At 33.6% G+C, this 19,630-nt stretch overlaps 1 protein-coding gene across 1 annotated transcript in view; it reads left to right on the forward strand.

The window, feature by feature from the left end:
• Nucleotides 1-1,299: 1,299 nt before the first annotated feature.
• The window catches only part of LOC126979135 (uncharacterized), an 87,125-nt gene continuing 68,794 nt past the window's right edge, over nucleotides 1,300-19,630 (forward strand). The window contains exon 1 of the mRNA XM_050828364.1: nucleotides 1,300-1,448. Within this exon, the coding sequence (XP_050684321.1) occupies nucleotides 1,385-1,448 (64 nt within the window). The 5' untranslated portion in view covers nucleotides 1,300-1,384. The remainder of the gene's footprint in view (nucleotides 1,449-19,630) is intronic.

Raw genomic sequence — 19,630 nt, forward strand, 5'->3', positions numbered from 1 at the left:
ACTAAGTCGAGAAACTGCTAGTAATGAGGTTACCTGGAACAGGTATCAGTAGTCGCGAGAAGTTCGCCTAATTATTTTATTGTATTGGGCGCTATCTTGCGAAAATCCATAACTATCCATTGTGCTACTATAACAATTATGTACTAATTGTAACTTTATTTTTAGTTCAATAATTTATATTCATTCATTTATTGCCTTAATATATAAATTTATTTTATTTATTCAAGTAAGTAAGCAACATTAGATACACTATTAATCTGATACTAATCATTAATAAAACAATATTATAGCTGTGAAGACGTTATATGAATGTTATCACAAGAAATAAGCGTAAGACGAAAGTATTATAGTTTTACATAAGTAGTGTTTCTAATAGTTAAAATATTTTATATTATTTTAGTTGTCACTAGCATTAAACTAGATATTGTTGAAAGTCATAAACTATAAGCTCAGTTAAATTCTTAGTTCAATAAATTATATTCATTAATTCATTGCCATAACTCTTAACGGCAATTATTTACTGCTGTTAGTTTATTAGTAGGAATTAATAAAAACTTATTTAACTGATCAATGCGTTATCGGATTACTAGTTTAATTTTAATCAAAATTCTTTGTTATTTGATATCATTTATAAGTCACACAAAATCATGTAAGGAGCATACCGTCACTATTTGGTAACCGTATGACCAAATCAAATAACAACAAAAAAAAATTGTATTAATATATCGTATTATTATTTTATTTTGTTTCTAGTGTATGTACTGTGTACATTCCAGCTCCATGAGTTATTTAGATAAACAATGGACATTTATGTTAATCCATCTGTTACAATAATCGAGTCCACTTAATTGTCTTGTCATTTACTGTTTTTATATAACAAATTTTTACATATATATGAAACTGATAATATAATATATCTGTAATATTAAAACAAAAGATTTTTCAAAAGAGCTCCTAAAGTTAACTTAGGAAGATAACACATAAAAATAACCTATTATTATTCACATTTAAACTGAATAATTAATATTATTCACTTATTAATTAATTATCATAAAATCAATTAAAACAACTATGTAATATTTTAAATGCGGAAAATAACTTTATTTCTCAATATATGAAAAATAAAGTTTAAAATCAGCTTGAACACAGAAATACTATTTCCAGTTCTTAGATTAGTAATCCCATAACGATTAAAAGTTACTAACATCTAGCATAACATGTTAAATCACCAAAAATAACATTTAAAGAATCAATAACATTGTGAGTTAGCCGTAGCGGAGCTCAGTTGTCGCGGGTGGCTCGTAGCAGCAGCACGTGTCAGTGCCGCTACGTACAAACCTCCTCTACGAAACATTCGTAGCCGCGAAATGAAAGTGAGTTCAAAATGTACCGAAGTGTTTTGATACTACTCGTTGTAAGCAGTACTACTGCAAATCCAGCTAAAATAGGTATGTTTGATAAATTATATTTAATAAACCACAATATTGATTGCCAAGTTTTGTATCGCATTGTCAACTATCTACTATTAGTTTATTGTTGGCATTGAAAGTGTCACTATGGGAAACAATTTTGTCTATAAGGCTTTATTAAACTTTATCTGATGAAAATTGTTTTCACTAGTAGAAAATTTATGGTTCAAATTAATTGTTATTTACTTCTTTTAGACAAAATCTAGTTTCATGAAAATCGCTGAAGAAAGGGGAATTATTAATGAAACATCAATGAATATTTTTTTTATGTGTTTTAATTAAAGTTCTATAAATTGAATGTAACTAATATTATTATTAATATAAAAAATAATTAAGCTAATGAAAACGACGACCTGTGAGCCGTAATGATGTCTTAATATCCCAGGGTAGAGGTGATTAATGACAAAGTATGACAAAAATATAGCGCGAGATGACGAAAAATATTTAATAGACATCTTGCCATTAAGATACACATTGTGATACAATCTAGAGTAATGGCATATTGTATAAATTATAGATAATTTCATATTTAATAGCTTTTATTCTGTTTTACGCATATATTATTTCTTTTAGATTCGAAAATTTTACTCTATGTATTTCACCTAGTCGCAAGTGAGTTCTTTCAAGATGTATTGTCTAGTCAAACAGATCATTCACTCAAAGTTAATTTTATATTGAAATATCTTTTGAATCGTCAGCTGTTTCTTATCTTAGGGCATTATGTTATTCCATTCATTGAAGTTTGCCATTCATGTAAGATATACTTACAATTAAAATTTCTTACAAAAATCGGAGAGAATTTCGTGTATAAAATTCACTAGTTTTATTAAATTTTCTTCTACTGTGAAGAAAGCTATGTGATTTTCTTGAATTAAATGTAGGTTATCTTATACTATTTTGTACTAATGTAGTATTGTATGCTTTCAAGTTTTTAAGTAACAAAACGTCATTCTCCCGAGTTTGAGAATTCATGACTGTATTTAATAATTTCGTTCCCACCTTTGTTGAATCTTTATCTTATATTTTTGTTGTGACAATTTAATTTTGAAATCTTCATGAAAAATATAAATCTTTCAACTTAAAATATAAGATTTATTTATATCAAACGAAAATCTACGATAATAGTTGCTCACTTAATTCACAAAAAAGAAATAATAAATTTTTTATTCTGGATAATCTTAAATAAAGCCATGTCTCTGCTAATATAAACTTTTAGTGGGATACTGTGGATAAAAGAAGCTTTAAGAATTTTTTGTAACTAAATTATTTGATTATATCACTACGTATTATAAAACAAAGTCCTTCGCCGCATCTGTCTTTCTGTCTGTTCGCGATAAACTCAAAAACTACTGCAGCAATTTTCATGATATTTAACCAATGGATAGCCTGATTCTTGAGAAAAGCTTTTAGTTTATATTTCTTGAGTTGTTGTATAAAGTTGCGATATTTGTTGGATGTGTCGGAAAGAATAAGCCGTCTTTCAACGAAAACGCTGTCTAAGCCCTTTGAGATATAACAAAATAAGGTATGGTAGAATTGTGTATCTTATATAGTCCTGCAGAAGCATTTGTCTCAACATGGGTGAAGTAAAAATAAAATTATCGCGAGAACTAAAGATACTGGGCCTTACGATTGACGATAAATTAACTTTTAATTCACATGCTTTAAGCGTCTATCGTAAGGAACTAAACCTTTATAATCATCTTTCAACAGCAACATAATGATAATGTAATGTATGTTCATAGACACATAAGTGAATTTGCTAGAAACTTTCATAACCATAATATTAACACCAGGAACAGACATAAGCTTATAATGCCTACTACTCGGCTAAGTCTAGTTAGTAGGTAAGTCTTTTGAGGGGCGATGTTATATGTTTTTACAACAAGATCCCAGAAAATGTTCAAAACAAAAGTATTACGTTATTCAAAAGAATTGTCAAAATACGTTTGTGTGGTAAAGGTTTACAATAACATAAATGACTTTCTTAATGATACCACAAATCGGGAATGGAGCGACCACCCTCAGGCTATTAAATAATAAGTTTAATTATACAATGTAACTTTGTTAACATATTTTTGGTGAGAAAAAAAAAGCCTGTTGAGTTTGTTGCGCCCGTTCTTCTCAGGCCTGAGGCATTCATTTTGGAATTGGTGGTAGTTTTTTTGACTTTCAATAAGTGATTTCACTTCCTATTTTGAATAAAAATAGTTAAATTTGAATTAAAAAAAAAAACAAAACTTAGTTGGGGCCTTAAACCGGAGATAGTCAGTACGACATACACAGCAGTAGTGGAGCCGGTTATAATGTATGCTGCAAGCACGGGGGCACCTGCAACAAACAAGTTAGGCATAACACTTAAGGATAACATACTATATTCATTTCAAAACTTTAAAAATTGGCAATTTTAAGGCGGTAACGGAAAAGCTGTTTCCACAAATACTATATTATTCTCTTCTGATGGCTTTCGACTACTATATTCCTGAATAATGTACATATTTTTTTTTCTATTGACAGAACAGCGTCTGTCGGGTTAGGTAATGAGGTATATATAAAGCTATTAATAGCTTATTAATAGAATTGTAAGTGAAAATAATCCTAAGCTGGGTTTGTCTTTTCAGGTCAAATATTCCGTCAGTCATAATAGATTTGTGTGGGAAGTTATCTATTGAGGACCGAACACAATAGCATTGAAACAATATACTATTATTTACCTATCATGAACGCACTAATAATTCATAGTTTTATCATATATAGACATACAATACACATTTGACTAACGTAACTCGGTCGTTAAGCAATCAAGATAACATACAAATGATTGGCTTCCTCTTGATCATATATATATGTACATATATATATAAAATAATAATGAAAAGTTACGCATAGGTTTATAAAATAGTTCTTTAGTGAGTTGGTTATATTTATAAATTTAAATTTCTATTATGACAATAAGGGACGAGACTAGCAGGACGTTTAGTTGATGGTAATTAATACGCCCTGCCCATTGAGAATTGAGTAAGGATGGAGCTGCTCAGGATTCTTGAAAAACGTAAAAAATTCTGAGCGATACTACAATCGCGCTCGTCACCTTGAGACAAGATGTCAAGTCTCATTTGCCCAGTCATTTCACTAGCTACAGCACCCTTCAGACCGAAACACAATAATGCTTTCTTATTACTGCTTCACGGCAGAAAAAGGCGCCGTTGTGGTAAACCTCTCACCGATAAAAGTAATTGTGGCAATTAGTAGATAGACTTGAATAATTTTTAAATTGATTCAAAAACAGGGCAGTCATCAAATATTGTGTCTTGAACCTCGTGATAATGCATGTTATTTATTCTATGTAACATAATGACTGCATACAGTACCTACCCAACGTGCAATGGTATTATTTGGGTATGATGTATATTTTAAGCACAGAACAGTTTAAATGTCTTTTACCTGTTCTGTGATTTTAAGATAATCATATTTTATTGTCACAATCTTTTTTATGAATCATATCGTATATTTAAGCCTGATTAAAGGTTAACATCTTCTAAAACGCTTTCTATAATAGTGCTCTCCAAATTAGGTTTTAATCTGATTATCCATCGAAAATCCTAAAAAACATGGCAAACAGGCCAAAAAAATCATCCCTGTTTATTGTAATATTTTACTTGAATACTCTCTTGTTAATTTTCTTATTAATTTATAATAATTAACACATAATTAGACTAAAAAAAACAACATTTTAATTCTGAAATTACATATTCCCCTGTAGTTAATAACATTTTACCGAGAGCAAGTTAAACGTAAGAGCAGCGATGCTTGCGCAAATATTAATTACATTAAGCAAAAGCAAACAGTTCTATATTTGAAGAGTGAACTTATGCGTTCCCTGAATTATTGAGGGAATGATTCACCGTCCAGTCCTACACTCTACGATCAATTTATTTATTACTGGTGACAATTTAGTTATTACTAGTGGGCAATTTGACCATTTCATTCCCATTTTGATCAATCATTAAATACTCATGTAGGTCAGAGAAATGACACTTATGATAATGTGATAATTATGTCAAGTTTTCTTTTCTTTTTATATTTACCGCTCTTTAACAACAAACTGATTGCCACTCTTATAAGTCAATACTTACAGCTTCATTGTTTTACAAATCATTTCAACTACAATATAAGTAAACTGACGCAATAAAAATACCCATACGTGATACTTAAGAGTGATGCCTTACACGAGTAAGTCAAAAAAGTTATTATAAATTAATACGTAAAAATTAGAAATATTGAGTAAAGTAAACGCATTAACCCACACATACCGTAAATAAATAAGTGTCTTTTGCGAGCATATTATAAGCTATTATCAAAAATATAATAACTTTTATTTTAAAGATATTAAGGAGAGTTTCTGGTTACAGCATCATCCTGTGTCATACCTTGTGTTGCCAAGCCTTTGTTGAAGTAATAAAATATACCAGAGTTCTAGACAGAATAAAAATCAACCCTGTATTTTTAGACTAGAATGCAAAGAGAGTGATTTTATAGAAACATATTTATAGCCCGTGAACGCTGGAGTGTCCCAAGGCTGTGTGCTATCTCCTAAAATGTTTTTACTGTATGTCAATGATAATATTATGATGGACGCCTCTTACTGGAAATGCCATATACACGGGCCATGCAGGTATCTCTCGGAAAATTGTGGACCAGTAGAAACTTGTGTCTTCTGTCGAGTCCTCTCTTGAAGAGGTCGCGCATGTAGTAGAATGAACCTTGACTAATTTAACTACCATAACACTCGAGTTTATAAGTTTACCACAAAAAAAAACCATTTGTCGTATCACATCTTTTTATCAATACTTCCCTTATTGCCTGGCTTGGTACTGAAATACAGAGTCTCTAAATCTCTAGCAACTGCCAGTTCTGAGGTCATCTGGATGCCAAAGCCAAATTTACTTCGAAGAAGCAGGACGTCATAAATTTCAAATCAGCCCACATTCTAGCAATTTACAAAACGCTTTTCCGGCCACATATGCAGAATTGCTGTCATCAGTATCTAGTGCAGAACTGCTCGAATTGTCAAGGATCCAAGGCTTTGTAAACGACGAAAGACGTCGCTTCATTGTGTGTCTTGACCGCATTTATCACGAGGAGTGCTCCGAAGAGCTATTCGACCTGATCTTTTCCGCCAAATTCCACCTTTGCACTACACTCTATAAATATCTTATTACGTGGGGATTCATCCCCACCATCTGAATGTGTGATGCTCCTCTACAGAGCGGTTATTAAGAAACTGTATTACACATACAACCAAGTGTTGGAATGAGCTTCTTTGTGCGTTGTTTCCAGGATGATACGACATGGATACGTTCAAAAGTGCGAACGACGACTGTGATTCCTCTAGTGTTGCAGGAGAATGTGGGCGGCGGTGATCACTTAACATCAACTACAATAAATGCGGCCTTCTTCTTTTTTCAATAAAATTTCGTTACAATCTTACCAATTTATTTCAATTTTCGCAAGATTTACTCGACTTAGTTTAGTAGTATGAGTGTCATTATTCTTTTTTTTCATCCCGTTCTGTAATATTCTTATATTAGAAATATAAATTTAATTAATGTAATATACTTCGGAGTACCTTCTTGGAAGAAATATAATTCTTATGATGATTCCGTATAATTAAGAACAAAACCAACAAAATTGTTATACAAGCATTCGAACTGGAGAATTCTATTTACATCAAAGAACAATTCATCCCCAGATACGACATTATCGTGATTTCCACTCAAACGCCCGCAACGAAGATCTCCATTTGTCACAATCTCGTAACGAAAACAAATCTAACATCGTTCTATCTGACAGTTCATTGTATTTTTCACGCGCCTACGTCTTTGAAGGAACGTGACTGAAATGTCAAGGAACAATAAAGTATGCAGATGCAGATAGTCTATGAGGTTTTCTAAATCAGATATTTTAATGGAAGTGCCTTTAATAGTATACTAGCTTTAACCCGCGATTTCGTCCGCGTGGAATAGTTACTTTGGGGAGCTTTTTTTGATTTTTGTACCAAATATAATCAAACCCGAATTCATAGTTAGGCTTGAAAGCGTGTCTTTGTTTGGACTCCATACGAACTTTTATCTCCCTTTTTCATCCGCATACAGGCCGAAATTTCAAAAACGCTAGAACAAATATATATTTATTTCTTACCAAGTGCCTAAATATAAAGTTTAATGGTTACATCTTTGATAATGACGAACTTCCATACATACTTCCACCCCCAATTTCAAGCCCTCCTAAACTCTTAGTCACTATAAAAGGTAGCTGATGTCCTTTTCATAGATCTAGTCTATCCCAGTACTTAATATTCAACAAAATTGTTTAAGTGGTCTAGGCGTGAGAGTTACATTCACATTCATAATATTAGTGGGGATTTATTCTATCTATATGCGCTTAATCTGTGATATAAATATAAAATTTGCAACAGGCAGGATTGCCTGCCTAAGTCTCAGTCGACAAAATGTGTTCTGAAAAAAATTTTGAGTACTCCCGTGATTCTTATCACTTGATCGCGCTTATACAAAATTTAAACAGTTTTATTGCATATTAAACACATTATAATGGGAAGTTAATTTTATTCTATTTGTGTTGATTCCGATCTATAATGACGATTGTATTAGTTAAGGGTGGAAAGAATAGTATTAGTAAATTTGAATATCACACTTTTTCCAATTAAAATATATTTATAAGGCCTATAAGATATCATTAAAATATAAATATAAACCTTACAAAATTACCAATACTCAATTATAATTTCCAACTATATTTCTCTTATTATTGCAACCAATAATTCGTATATAGAAAATAATCCTAATTTTCTGTAAATCCAGTCACAAAGACAAGTAATAGTACTCACAAACGTAAGGTAACAAAATTGCAGGAACTTTTTGCATCAACGTATTGGATACAAATTGGTATTCAATAAATGTACTTTATAGTGACATCTTCTACACAACGGAATATTGACTAAATATTCTAATAGTCTCAGGTAAGAGGTATGAGGTGACTTAGAGCATTTACCAGTGGGAGACTTCTTTGCACAGGATACCGGCAGGCGCCGTTGTGTACCCATCATCTGATGGGTACCAACGGCGCCTTTTTCTACCGTGAAGGAATAATGTGTAAGCATTATTGTATTTTGCTATGAAGGTGTAGGTGTAGCTAGTGAAATTACTGGGCAAATGAAACTTAACATCTTTTGTCTCAAGGAGACGAGCGCAATTGTAGTGCCGTTCAGAACTTTTGGGTTTTTCAAGAATCCTGAGCGGCACTGCATTGAAATAGCCTGGGCGTATCAATTACCACCAGCTGGACGTCCTGCTCGTCTCGTCCTTTATTATCATGAAATAAAAAAGGTTTCTTTGCATAAGATAATGAAATTACAGGGCTTATGAGACTTAACATCTTATGTCTTACAGTGACGAGCGTAATCATGTTGCTGCTCAGCATTTTGGGCTTTATCCAGAATGCTGAGCTGCTCTGCATTGTAATGGGCAGGGAGAATCGCCCACTATCAGTTGAACGTCTTGCTAGTCTCGCCTTTTTCTCATGTTAAACCTAATTTTCAGTTAAACCTATCCCCAGCTTGGTAGCAGACCTTCATACACCTTTATACATATAATACTAGAAATAAGGGATTGCTTGTAACTAATTCTAGTAGGCTTCGTAAGATAAATAATAGCTTTAAGGGTCTATACAATTTTATAATAAAGTCCCTGACGCTGTTAAGCATTATTTATAAATAAATATAAATGTTTTATTAAAGAATGACTCTGTCGTAAATACTATTACTCCACAGCTGAATACCTAAATGATCAGATACCCTAGGACTAGATTATGTTTATTCTATAGCAATTACTTTTGTAATTATTGTATATTTTATTTAAGAGAGTGCATAAAAAGATAGCTGCGAGAGAATCTTGCGCTGTTTCTTCTCTCTCAGAGCGCCATTTGTTTCCGAAGCGGTGGTAATGTTTGAACTGACATCAAAAATAATTAAATGCCTTTTTATGTCACCTTTTAAAATATAATATAAAATATAAATAATAAAATTAAATAATAATTAATATTTATTTAATAATTATTAAATATAATATAATAATATAATATTTTTACCTATTTTACCTTTCAAATAATTTTATACCCCATTATTATGCCCAATATTAGATATATATGATACAATCGTGATATAAATAATGAAAATATTGAATATCTTCAGCTCCTTCAAGTATAATAATGCTCTCAATTCCTTAGCGAATCCCGCGATATCAGATTACGATCATTATCCCAGTCTTATTAATTTGGACCCTCTCCAATAACTTATATATTTTGTATTCTTCTGGAATAAATCGGACAAAGATCGGTTATTTTAATATATTTCGTACCACATCTGCACAAGGTTTAAATTTGCTTATTTGGAGTATTTTTTTTCTATTATGTATTGTGAGTGTAATCAAATCATTAATTTTTGTTAAGATTGAGATAATTTCAAATAATGCCTGAGGCAAAACAAAGTTGTGCGAGTTACATTTGAAATTAGAGTTACATGGGTCGCCGATGCGATAAGATTTGAATACTTTTATCACCACGCTTGGGGTTAATATTGGTTAGAAAAAAAAAATTACTTAAATGATTCGCAAATTGGTCCCGAGTGTTAGAACGAAATTCTTACGGCAACGAAACGTATTGATAGATGTATTTTAATTTATGAATAATGTTTCGACTAAGGCCATTATGAATATGAATAAAATTCAAATAGATTGATTTCATTTCATACGATGATAAACTTAATTTGTCAGGGTAGAAGATCTGAGAATGTTTGTACAAATTAACACCATGACTGGTAGAGTAGGTAGTGAAAGCGTTAAACTAATAATTTTATTTTATATTAATAAAATTCTCTCTAACAATCTAATAATCGATATTCAAGTGGTAGAAAGATGGTCCTTAGTACGGCAATGCTATAAACAATATAAAGAACTTACTTAACTTTTAAAAATTAAATAATGATAAATTCATTTTATACATTTAATTCAAATAAATATAAGAAAAGTTAGAAACGTAGAAGATAAAACTAAATAGCAGTTTCAAGTTTGTATAAAATCAAAATACACAATTCTAGTCTTGCGTTAGCAAAGGAAAGAACAATTGAAAATAACAACTGCAAAGGAAAACTTCTTCAAGGCATTAAATAATAAAACATTTTCAATATTCCAGGTTTTCACCTTAGCCGCAAACAATATTAACAAAACTTGTATAGCACAAACTAGGTCGGCTTATAATTTGAAAGCTAAGCTACACTATTTCTGGAGATGTGCCAACCCTGTCGAATTAGAGCATGCACTTCGTTAGGAAAATTGATAAGGATGAAGTGTCTTTTCAATTTTGTTATGTTATAGCGCGTTCGTGTATGAAAAGCCCCTTCGGTTTTTTCACCCCATAATTAATAGTTTTCTTTTTTCACGTTTATTTTAATTTTCGTCGTGATTACTAATTTTATATGAGTTTTCATAATTAAAATAAAGAAGTTAGCTACGGCAAATGTAATAATTTAGAATTTTATTTAAGTATCCAATATTAGGTTGATAATTTTAATTATTTAGTCAGTTTATGCTACCTTTACATTTACTAATTTTAATGTATGCTGGAGATTGCAGAAATAAACTTGATCCGGTTCGGCGAATAAGCATCCCGACTATTTCAGATCCCCTCATATCGAAGCTCGAATCCAAAAACCTTGCAAAATATTTTTAGACACCCTTCTTTTATATCTCTAAAAGGGCAAAGGTTGTACTGATACGGACCCGGAGTTTAATACAGGATATGTGCTAGTACCATAGCTTTCGAATTTTTTCATGGAGATAAATGATCTTGATCAAGACGGTTCTGGATTTGACTGTAAAGATCCTTGGATTGCTCATAAAAGTTAAAATATGTTCCAGTTCTTGCAATTTATGATTCAGGGATAGGTCTAAGGAGACTAAAAAGAAGACAGACATAGTGCTTGAAAAACCTGACCGAGTGGTTTGGCTGGAGCCATCCTTGAATCTCTGATCCGTGATGCGGCGTCGAAAGTGAAAATAGACATGAGGAATGCCTATCTCAGCTGAGAAAATAGAAGACAAAGAACGAGAAAGGTTCCATAGGGTTCTCAACTACTCACAAGGGAGAATTGAAACCGAATTAGCTACAGATATAAATTAGCATATCGGTGACGGGACTTTTAAAGCTTTCCCTATAATTAAAAGTGCTCATTGTATCTTATGAATAATATAGAACTGGTAAACCATTCGTAGAGTTGATAACATCACTGATTTTTCAGAGATGCACCTTTCACCAAATATCAGAATGCTAAATATGGAAGGAATGCGAAATAGCAGACATCAGTAGGGTAAATCTTACTATTTTTATTCAACCAAATAAAATTTGAAAAAAATAAATATGAGCGATGCGGGACTCGAACCCACAACCAGCGCCAGAGGTTGTGGGTAGAGCACTAGCTCTAACCAACTGAGCTAACCGTTCGAGAGACGTATCGTCATAAAATCTTGTAGTGGCTTCATCTACAGGATCTATTATACAGTTGATAACCTGCTCAACCCTTATATTTGCATATTAGGAAATCGACTTGAGATGTCGCTCTTGTAAATCTAAACAATTTGTTACGTTTTTAAAGTGATAACCCTCAATTCTCGGATTAATACAGAAAATATCCTAGAAGTGAGGGTTATCACTTTAAAAACATAACAAATTGTTTATAATTTACCCTCCTAAAGGTTTCGAAGAAACTGAGTGTTGACAGAAGAACAAGATATTGTTTCACGTGAGTCCATAAATGCGTATAAGAGAGCACGCATATTTTTCTTATTGCTCTCATCTCTGGTCTGCTGGCCTCCAGCTTGAATCAACGAGGTTCTCAAGGAGCTTTCAAAGTCAAATTAAAATATTTTTATTTAAATAGAATATAAAACCACTTATTTGAAAGTCAAAAACAACCGATACCAAAAGGTATGCCTCAGACCTGAGAAGAACGGGCGCAGCAAACTCCACGGGCTTCTTTTTTTTATAAGAATATGGTTACAATGTAAAATCGTTCAATTAAATGTATTATTTAAAAGCCTGTTGGTGGTCGCTCCATTCTAAATCAGAGTATCGTTAAGAAAGTCATTTCTGTTATTAATTATTATTATTAATTAATTATAGTAACCTTTCGTATTACATTTGTTTTGAACATTTTCTGGGATCTTATCGTAAAAGCATATACAACAACGCACAAAAGACTTACATTGTTTCTAGTACCGAACTGCGAAATGAACTTCTTTCGTGATTGACCTTACCTGATCCAAGTTTTCTGGAGTGTTGATTCCGCTAAGATTTGTCTTTACACGAGGCATTCTCAGGAGATGTTAACTTGCCGAATTCCAGCACGAGTCTCGTATTGGCTTTAGTGTAAACTTAACGGAATAAACACTGAAGAAGATAGTTAAGGATATCCGCAAAATAACGCCTAATTCATAATTTTTTTATCAACATCTATAATGTCAGACTCACCATTAGGACATTTTATTTATATTAGGGGATGAGTAGTATAGATAGTTGTAAAAGAAAACCCTAGATGGCAAATTTTCAAAAACTTACCTCCGTCTGTTTTTTTCATAAAAATAAGGGATGAGACAAGCAGCTGAACGTAGCTGATGCCGCTCAGGATGCTTGAAAAACCCCAAAATTTTGAGCAGCTCTACAACTGCTCGTCACCTTGAGACATAAGATGTTAAGTCTCATTTGCCCAGTAATTTCACTAGCTACGGCGCCCTTCAGACCGCTTCACGATAATGTTTACACATTACTGCTTCACGGCAGAAATAGGCACCGTTATGATACCCATAATCTAGCCGGCATCTTGTGCAATGGAGCCTCTGACTGGTAAACATTTTGCTTACAAAAGAATACTCTAAATTTGTAAACGTGTTTAAGCGAGTTATGAAAAATCAGAGGACAAACAAAGGGAATTTTCAAACTTGTAAAAAAATGTTAAACTAACTCTTTACAAGATTTATATAAGAATTTAAGACAGCTCATTTAACACAAACAATAATTCTTACATTATGAGCGTCTAAGCTTTCAGAAAAGCATGACGTTTGTTGTTTTGTAAGTTGAAGTTAACCGTTTGATATCAAAGCTAGGCCTTCTGTTTGAAAAACTAGGACATTTGGCTTCCGTCCAAGCTTCGAACGGAATCTCGCATTTTATAAGCATTATTATACTTGATCTCTTTGACTTATGTGTACCTATGTGGTTCTTTACTTGCGATGTAAATTAGTTCGAGTAATTTGAACTGCCTATGCTAGCCGTACCTATTTGTATGATGAATATCAACTTGTTATGGATTATATTTAGTGGCCTTCTCACGGTCACTTTGTCGGTGTTGGTACTGATAGTTTCGGAGCAACCGTAGGTCCTTCATCAGTGTGAGTGATGTGATATCGCGGTCACATCTTGTCTAGCACTACGAATTTGCACCCGTAGCGTGCAACTATGCGTTGACAGGGCGGGGTGCGTGTGTCAGCAGGTGATAGCGACAAGCATGGTAGGACTGAAACGTTTGCATCATTATTGGTGGATATGGGTGGTACATTATTTGCAGGTATTTTGTACACTCGTGAAGTTGGTACCTTCACCTACCGATTTATGGTGAGAAAAGTAATAATGTAATGTAGTGATAATGTTTCACGAAAGTCTTAATAATTTATAATTAATATAGATATAACAAAATAGATATAAAAAAGATAAGATATATGTCTTATTAAGACCCTGCCATCAGAAGTATTTCCATAAATATAAATTTTCATTAATATCTGATATCTGAAATATTCGAGTTATTATTATAGTAAAGTTTATTTTTAGGCCAATTTGGGCGAGTGGAAAAGTGGAAAAGTAAATATAATTTAATAATAAAATAAGTCAATAAACATAATAATGAAAGTAAATTTTTTAATGATTCAACGAAATGCTCGATGCATCATTAAATAGTTAAATGATCACTGGCAACATTATTTGATAGTCATTGAATCATTAAATTCGTTGAACAATAATATCTCAAAAAAGAAAGACTGTACTTTAATACAATCCTTCTTATTAAGTACAAGTACTTTTCTTGTAGTCTGGCAATTCATTTAACGATTTCATTAAAGGATCCCATTAGAGGGTCATTTTACCCTGACCTCATGAAGGATCCACTTACACTGGGTTATAAAATTAAGGCTCGATTTTCAGGATCTCTATTTAGGATTTTAGCTGAAAGTTTGTGAAGAGGTCCTTCGGTTTAACAGATTTAATGTATCGCTTTGTTTACTTTATTTACATTACAACGTGCACTCTTATAGCCTTAAACTTGAAAATGATAAAATAATAGGTTGTCTTTTCTTGTGATTGTGATTTTGATTCTATTTCTTTCACTTCAAAGGTTCAATTTGTACGTGAAAAAAAAAACAATTCGTCATAAATGCAAAATGGAGTTCACCTCTGTTAAAGTTAAAAATAATTTGAAACTTGCTGTTATAGACTAAATAAAGTAAAGAAAAAAGTGGATATCGTGTAATGGACACTATAGTTGTATTCATCCAAGTTTATATTTTATATTTGTATTGATTAAATTTAATGTGATGATGATTTGATAATTCTTACGCCATTTGCATCGTGTTTTATTGGCAGCTTCAAACAACACAAATCATCACAAATCCGCTATCTTTTTGTACTTGCAAAAAGTGTATAAAAAACTCTTATTTATATTTTCTTTCTCATACCATATTCTCAACCCCATACACTTATAAATAACAGTAAAATGTCATAAGCTATCTTATCCTTATATAATATTTATAAAGGACGCTGAGGCGAGCAGAGTTTTAGTAAACATACGCTAACCGTGTCAATGTCATGAAATCTACTTTGGTACAAGTTACGAGCGGAAGCCTATGCAAATACTTAATTGGAACTCAAGCTAGATCGCTTCATGCAGTAACTTTTATCTCACCAGTTTGAAAAGTAGAAGATTGAAGTTACTTTATCTCGAAGGTTTGCGATGGATAAAGCTTGTGTAGCATGAAAAATTTAGTACCTGGCTTTTCGAATCATTTTTAAAGGGGAGAAACGGGCAAGAAGCCTTCATGACGGGAAGTGTTGACGCAACCGCCCATGGATGTCCTCTACACCAGGGGTCAAGAAATGCGTTGCCAGCCAAGTCGTATCAGTTCGGGAAAACTGCAGTCGGTAATTGGAGGCTTCTCGAAAATCACGCGGTTGTAGAATTCCAGACATCAGCATGATGCAAGTGAAATTTCGCACTTTGACATAATGTGCAACGGTGGAATTCAGCTCCTAATATCAACCTGAACAACTGTTCAGAGCACTTTCCGTGATATATGCGTAGAAGTCGCAAACACATTACATCTCCGAGCCACGCAAAATAATCAAGCCGATCGGAGATGACTTGATCGTCGATGATTCGAGCCGCTCTTCGTTGTATAAGGTTAAATGGAAGAAGCTGGTACTGGGGAGCGACCGCCCAGAGGTGAGAACAATACTCCATGTGAAAATTTATTGAATTAGGCGTTACTTTGCGGAAATCCATAATTATACAAATGATTTAAGTTTTATTTAGTGTTAATTCCGCAAAAAGAATGAATTTGAGTCTCGTGCCAGATTTTGGCGAGACAACATGTCGAATTGTTTTAAAAACAAATATTGGCGGAATTAACACCAAAGTTAACTTAAATCATTTGTACCCCATGTGAAGCCAAATTGGCCTTATATAGATATAGAAGAAATTTCCAACATTTCTATACATAAACTGGTTATAAGACTGTTGCGTGCCTCTCTTCATCTCCAATTTTGGTAAGCTACGTGAAAAGCCTTTAACTTAAGCTCAGCTATGTATAATGCTCGTGAATATTAAACAGATACCCACGCACGTTGCCGAAATTAACTGTTTCTCTGAATAATACACCGGTAACGAAGTAACAATACAATAACGGTACTGAATGATAAATGTTTACGGATATTGTGTCTGACAGATCGTTAATATCGTCCAATTCCGAAGAACAAGCTGCGTATTATATTTTACTCATTCATTTTATACAACATGCGACATTAAATTAACAGACGGGTAAAGCTGCACAACCTTAATCATCTATATATGGAAATAAGATCGAAAGGGATTTTTTATAATAAATTTTAATACAACGTATTAAAAATTGACAAAAAAAACTAACATCTATATAATTAACTGCAAAATTAAATGGAAAAATGTTACAAAACTTAATAAGAAACAAACTTTAAGCTACTTGGAATAAATTATGAATAATGTCACAATTACTAAAATTCAAACAGTAGTCGGACAGAGTAACGCCCTAACTCTACAAGGATTAAAGCGGAAGTGTTCCGACGCCATGGAGATATCCACTGTTATAGACATCTCCAGCCTATCCTTCGTCACTTTCTACAGTACAAAAGGCAAAATGATTAAAATAATAATCATAATAATATTGATAAACTTTTACACAAATTATCTTGCCCCAAATTAGGCATAGCCTACGCTATGGGTTGCATGACAATGATATATTTAATACGATATATTTAGTTAAGCATACCTACATAAATACATATATATAAAGATGACATTAGAAATTATATTCGTCAGCAACCACAATAGGTATAGGCCCATAAAATATATCGTTGGAAAGATCTTATAAGAGAAAATATTATAAAATTTTAATATTTATAATAGTTTAAAAGAGTTTGTATTTCTAGGTGGTTGAGATCAAAAGCTATTCACGTTCAAACTTTTTATACATAGGGCACACTAAAAGTTTTGCACTTCTAGCTAATCGGATCTATTTGAATTTCGCGTGTTATATTTTTTTAAACGTTGCAACCTTCTTAGTAATAAAAAAAACAATTGGCGGGAAATCTTTTGTCAATTGTTTTTTTATCACTCATCAAAGTTCTACGTACGCAACGAAAATGGAACTAAGTCGAGAAGATTTTAGAGCGATGGTTTTAAAAGACGGAGAGAGAGAACTTTTAAAATTATTATAATTTTAAAAGTTCTCTCTCTCCGCAAGACTGTGCCGCTCGTCTTCAAAATGCTTTTCGGAGAGAAGCACCTTGCTTGAGCACCGTGAGGCGATTGTTAGCTGAATTTGAGGGAGGTCGGGTGATTTGAGAGATTCTTTACATGACGAATTTCGTGAAGGGAAGCCTTCAACTGCCGTCAACGAAAGTAATGTGGCTACTGTTAAGCGGCTAATTGAAGAAACCCCACGGATTACCTATGAGATAATTCGAGGACTATTGGGGATCGGTATGAGCCAAAATTCAGAAAATTTTACACGAAGAATTGAAAGATCGAAAACTTTGTTTTCGTTGGATCCCACATGCACTGACAGCGGAGCAGAAGCGGGCTCGCGTGGAATGGTGCTCACAGACGCTAATGAAGTACGACCACGGACATTCTAATGCTGTTTATGACATTGTACAGGAAACGTTAATTTATTGTTTTGAACCCGTAAAACAGCAATCTTGGGAATGGGTGTTTGAAACATCTGCACAATTCCACTTGAAGATCAAAAGAGTGTTAATGCCGAGTGGTATTCTACCATTTGTTTATCCAGGGTGTTAAAAAAAGTTCGCGAAGCGTTCCAAAATCAAAGATTTCATGAGAGGTTTCACTTTTACCAACATCGAAGACGCAGTGATAGCGTTCAATCAGCACGTAGAAAAACTGTTTTAAAAAATGGTTCGATCGCATGAAAAATTATTGAAAATATAAAGTGTATTTTGAAAAGCATTAAACATGATATTTTGGTTATAACATGTTGTTTTTTTGTTGTTGGTGAGAGTCAACTGTTCAACCTATTGATAAAACTGAAAACACATTGGTATGTAGCGGGCGAGGATCGAACCGGGGGCTCCAGGTGGTGAGAGTCAACTGTTCAACCTATTGATAAAACTGAAAACAGATTGGTGCGTGGCGGGCGAGGATCGAACCGGGGGCTCCAGGTGGTGAGAGTCAGCTGTTCAACCTATTGATAAAACTGAAAACACATTGGTATGTGGCGGGCGAGCATCGAACCGGGGGCTCCAGGTGGTGAGAGTCAACTGTTCAACCTATTGATAAAACTGAAAACACATTGGTACGTGGCGGGCGAGGATCGAACCGGGGGCTTCAGGTGGTGAGAGTCAACTGTTCAACCTATTGATAAAACTGAAAACACATTGGTATGTGGCGGGCGAGCATCGAACCGGGGGCTCCAGGCAGTGAGAGTCAACTGTTCAACCTATTGATAAAACTGAAAACACATTGGTATGTGCCGGGCGAGGATCGAACCGGTGGCTCCAGGTGGTGAGAGTCAACTGTTCAACCTATTGATAAAACTGAAAACACATTGGTATGTGGCGGGCGAGCATCGAACCGGGGGCTCCAGGTGGTGAGAGTCAACTGTTCAACCTATTGATAAAACTGAAAACACATTGGTATGTGGCGGGCGAGGATCGAACCGGGGGCTCAAGGTGGTGAGAGTCAACTGTTCAACCTATTGATAAAACTGAAAACACAGTGGTACGTGGCGGGCGAGGTTCAAACCAGGGGCTCCAGGTGGTGAGAGTCAACTGTTCAACCTATTGATAAAACTGAAAACACATTGGTACGTGGCGGGCGAGGATCGAACCGGGGCCCTATGGTGAGAGTCAACCTATAGCGACATCGACACAATAAAAGAAGAAGTAAATGCTGAATTCGAACGAACAAAAGAACGAATAGGCCGCAAACATTTACAACTTTGCTGACGTTGAAAGATTTATACGTGTTAATCACGTGAATGGGTTGCAATTGAACGAAAAAATTTATTGGTTTTTCATTCGCTCGTATTTTAGCGGTTTATGGATTATAGGGACGTTTTAAATTTGGAACTGACTGTCATTAGTGCTATACAATTTCTGTTATAAAGTGTTTAACGGTTTATTTTATATATTTTTAATTTAACTCGTTGCTCTGTGTGTAACAGAAATATAAAGGTTGAAAAGGAATAAATTTAAGTATTGCACTCGCTATCTCT

Source organism: Leptidea sinapis, chromosome Z, assembly GCF_905404315.1.
Source record: "Leptidea sinapis chromosome Z, ilLepSina1.1, whole genome shotgun sequence".
NCBI classification, from domain to species: Eukaryota; Metazoa; Arthropoda; class Insecta; order Lepidoptera; family Pieridae; genus Leptidea; species Leptidea sinapis.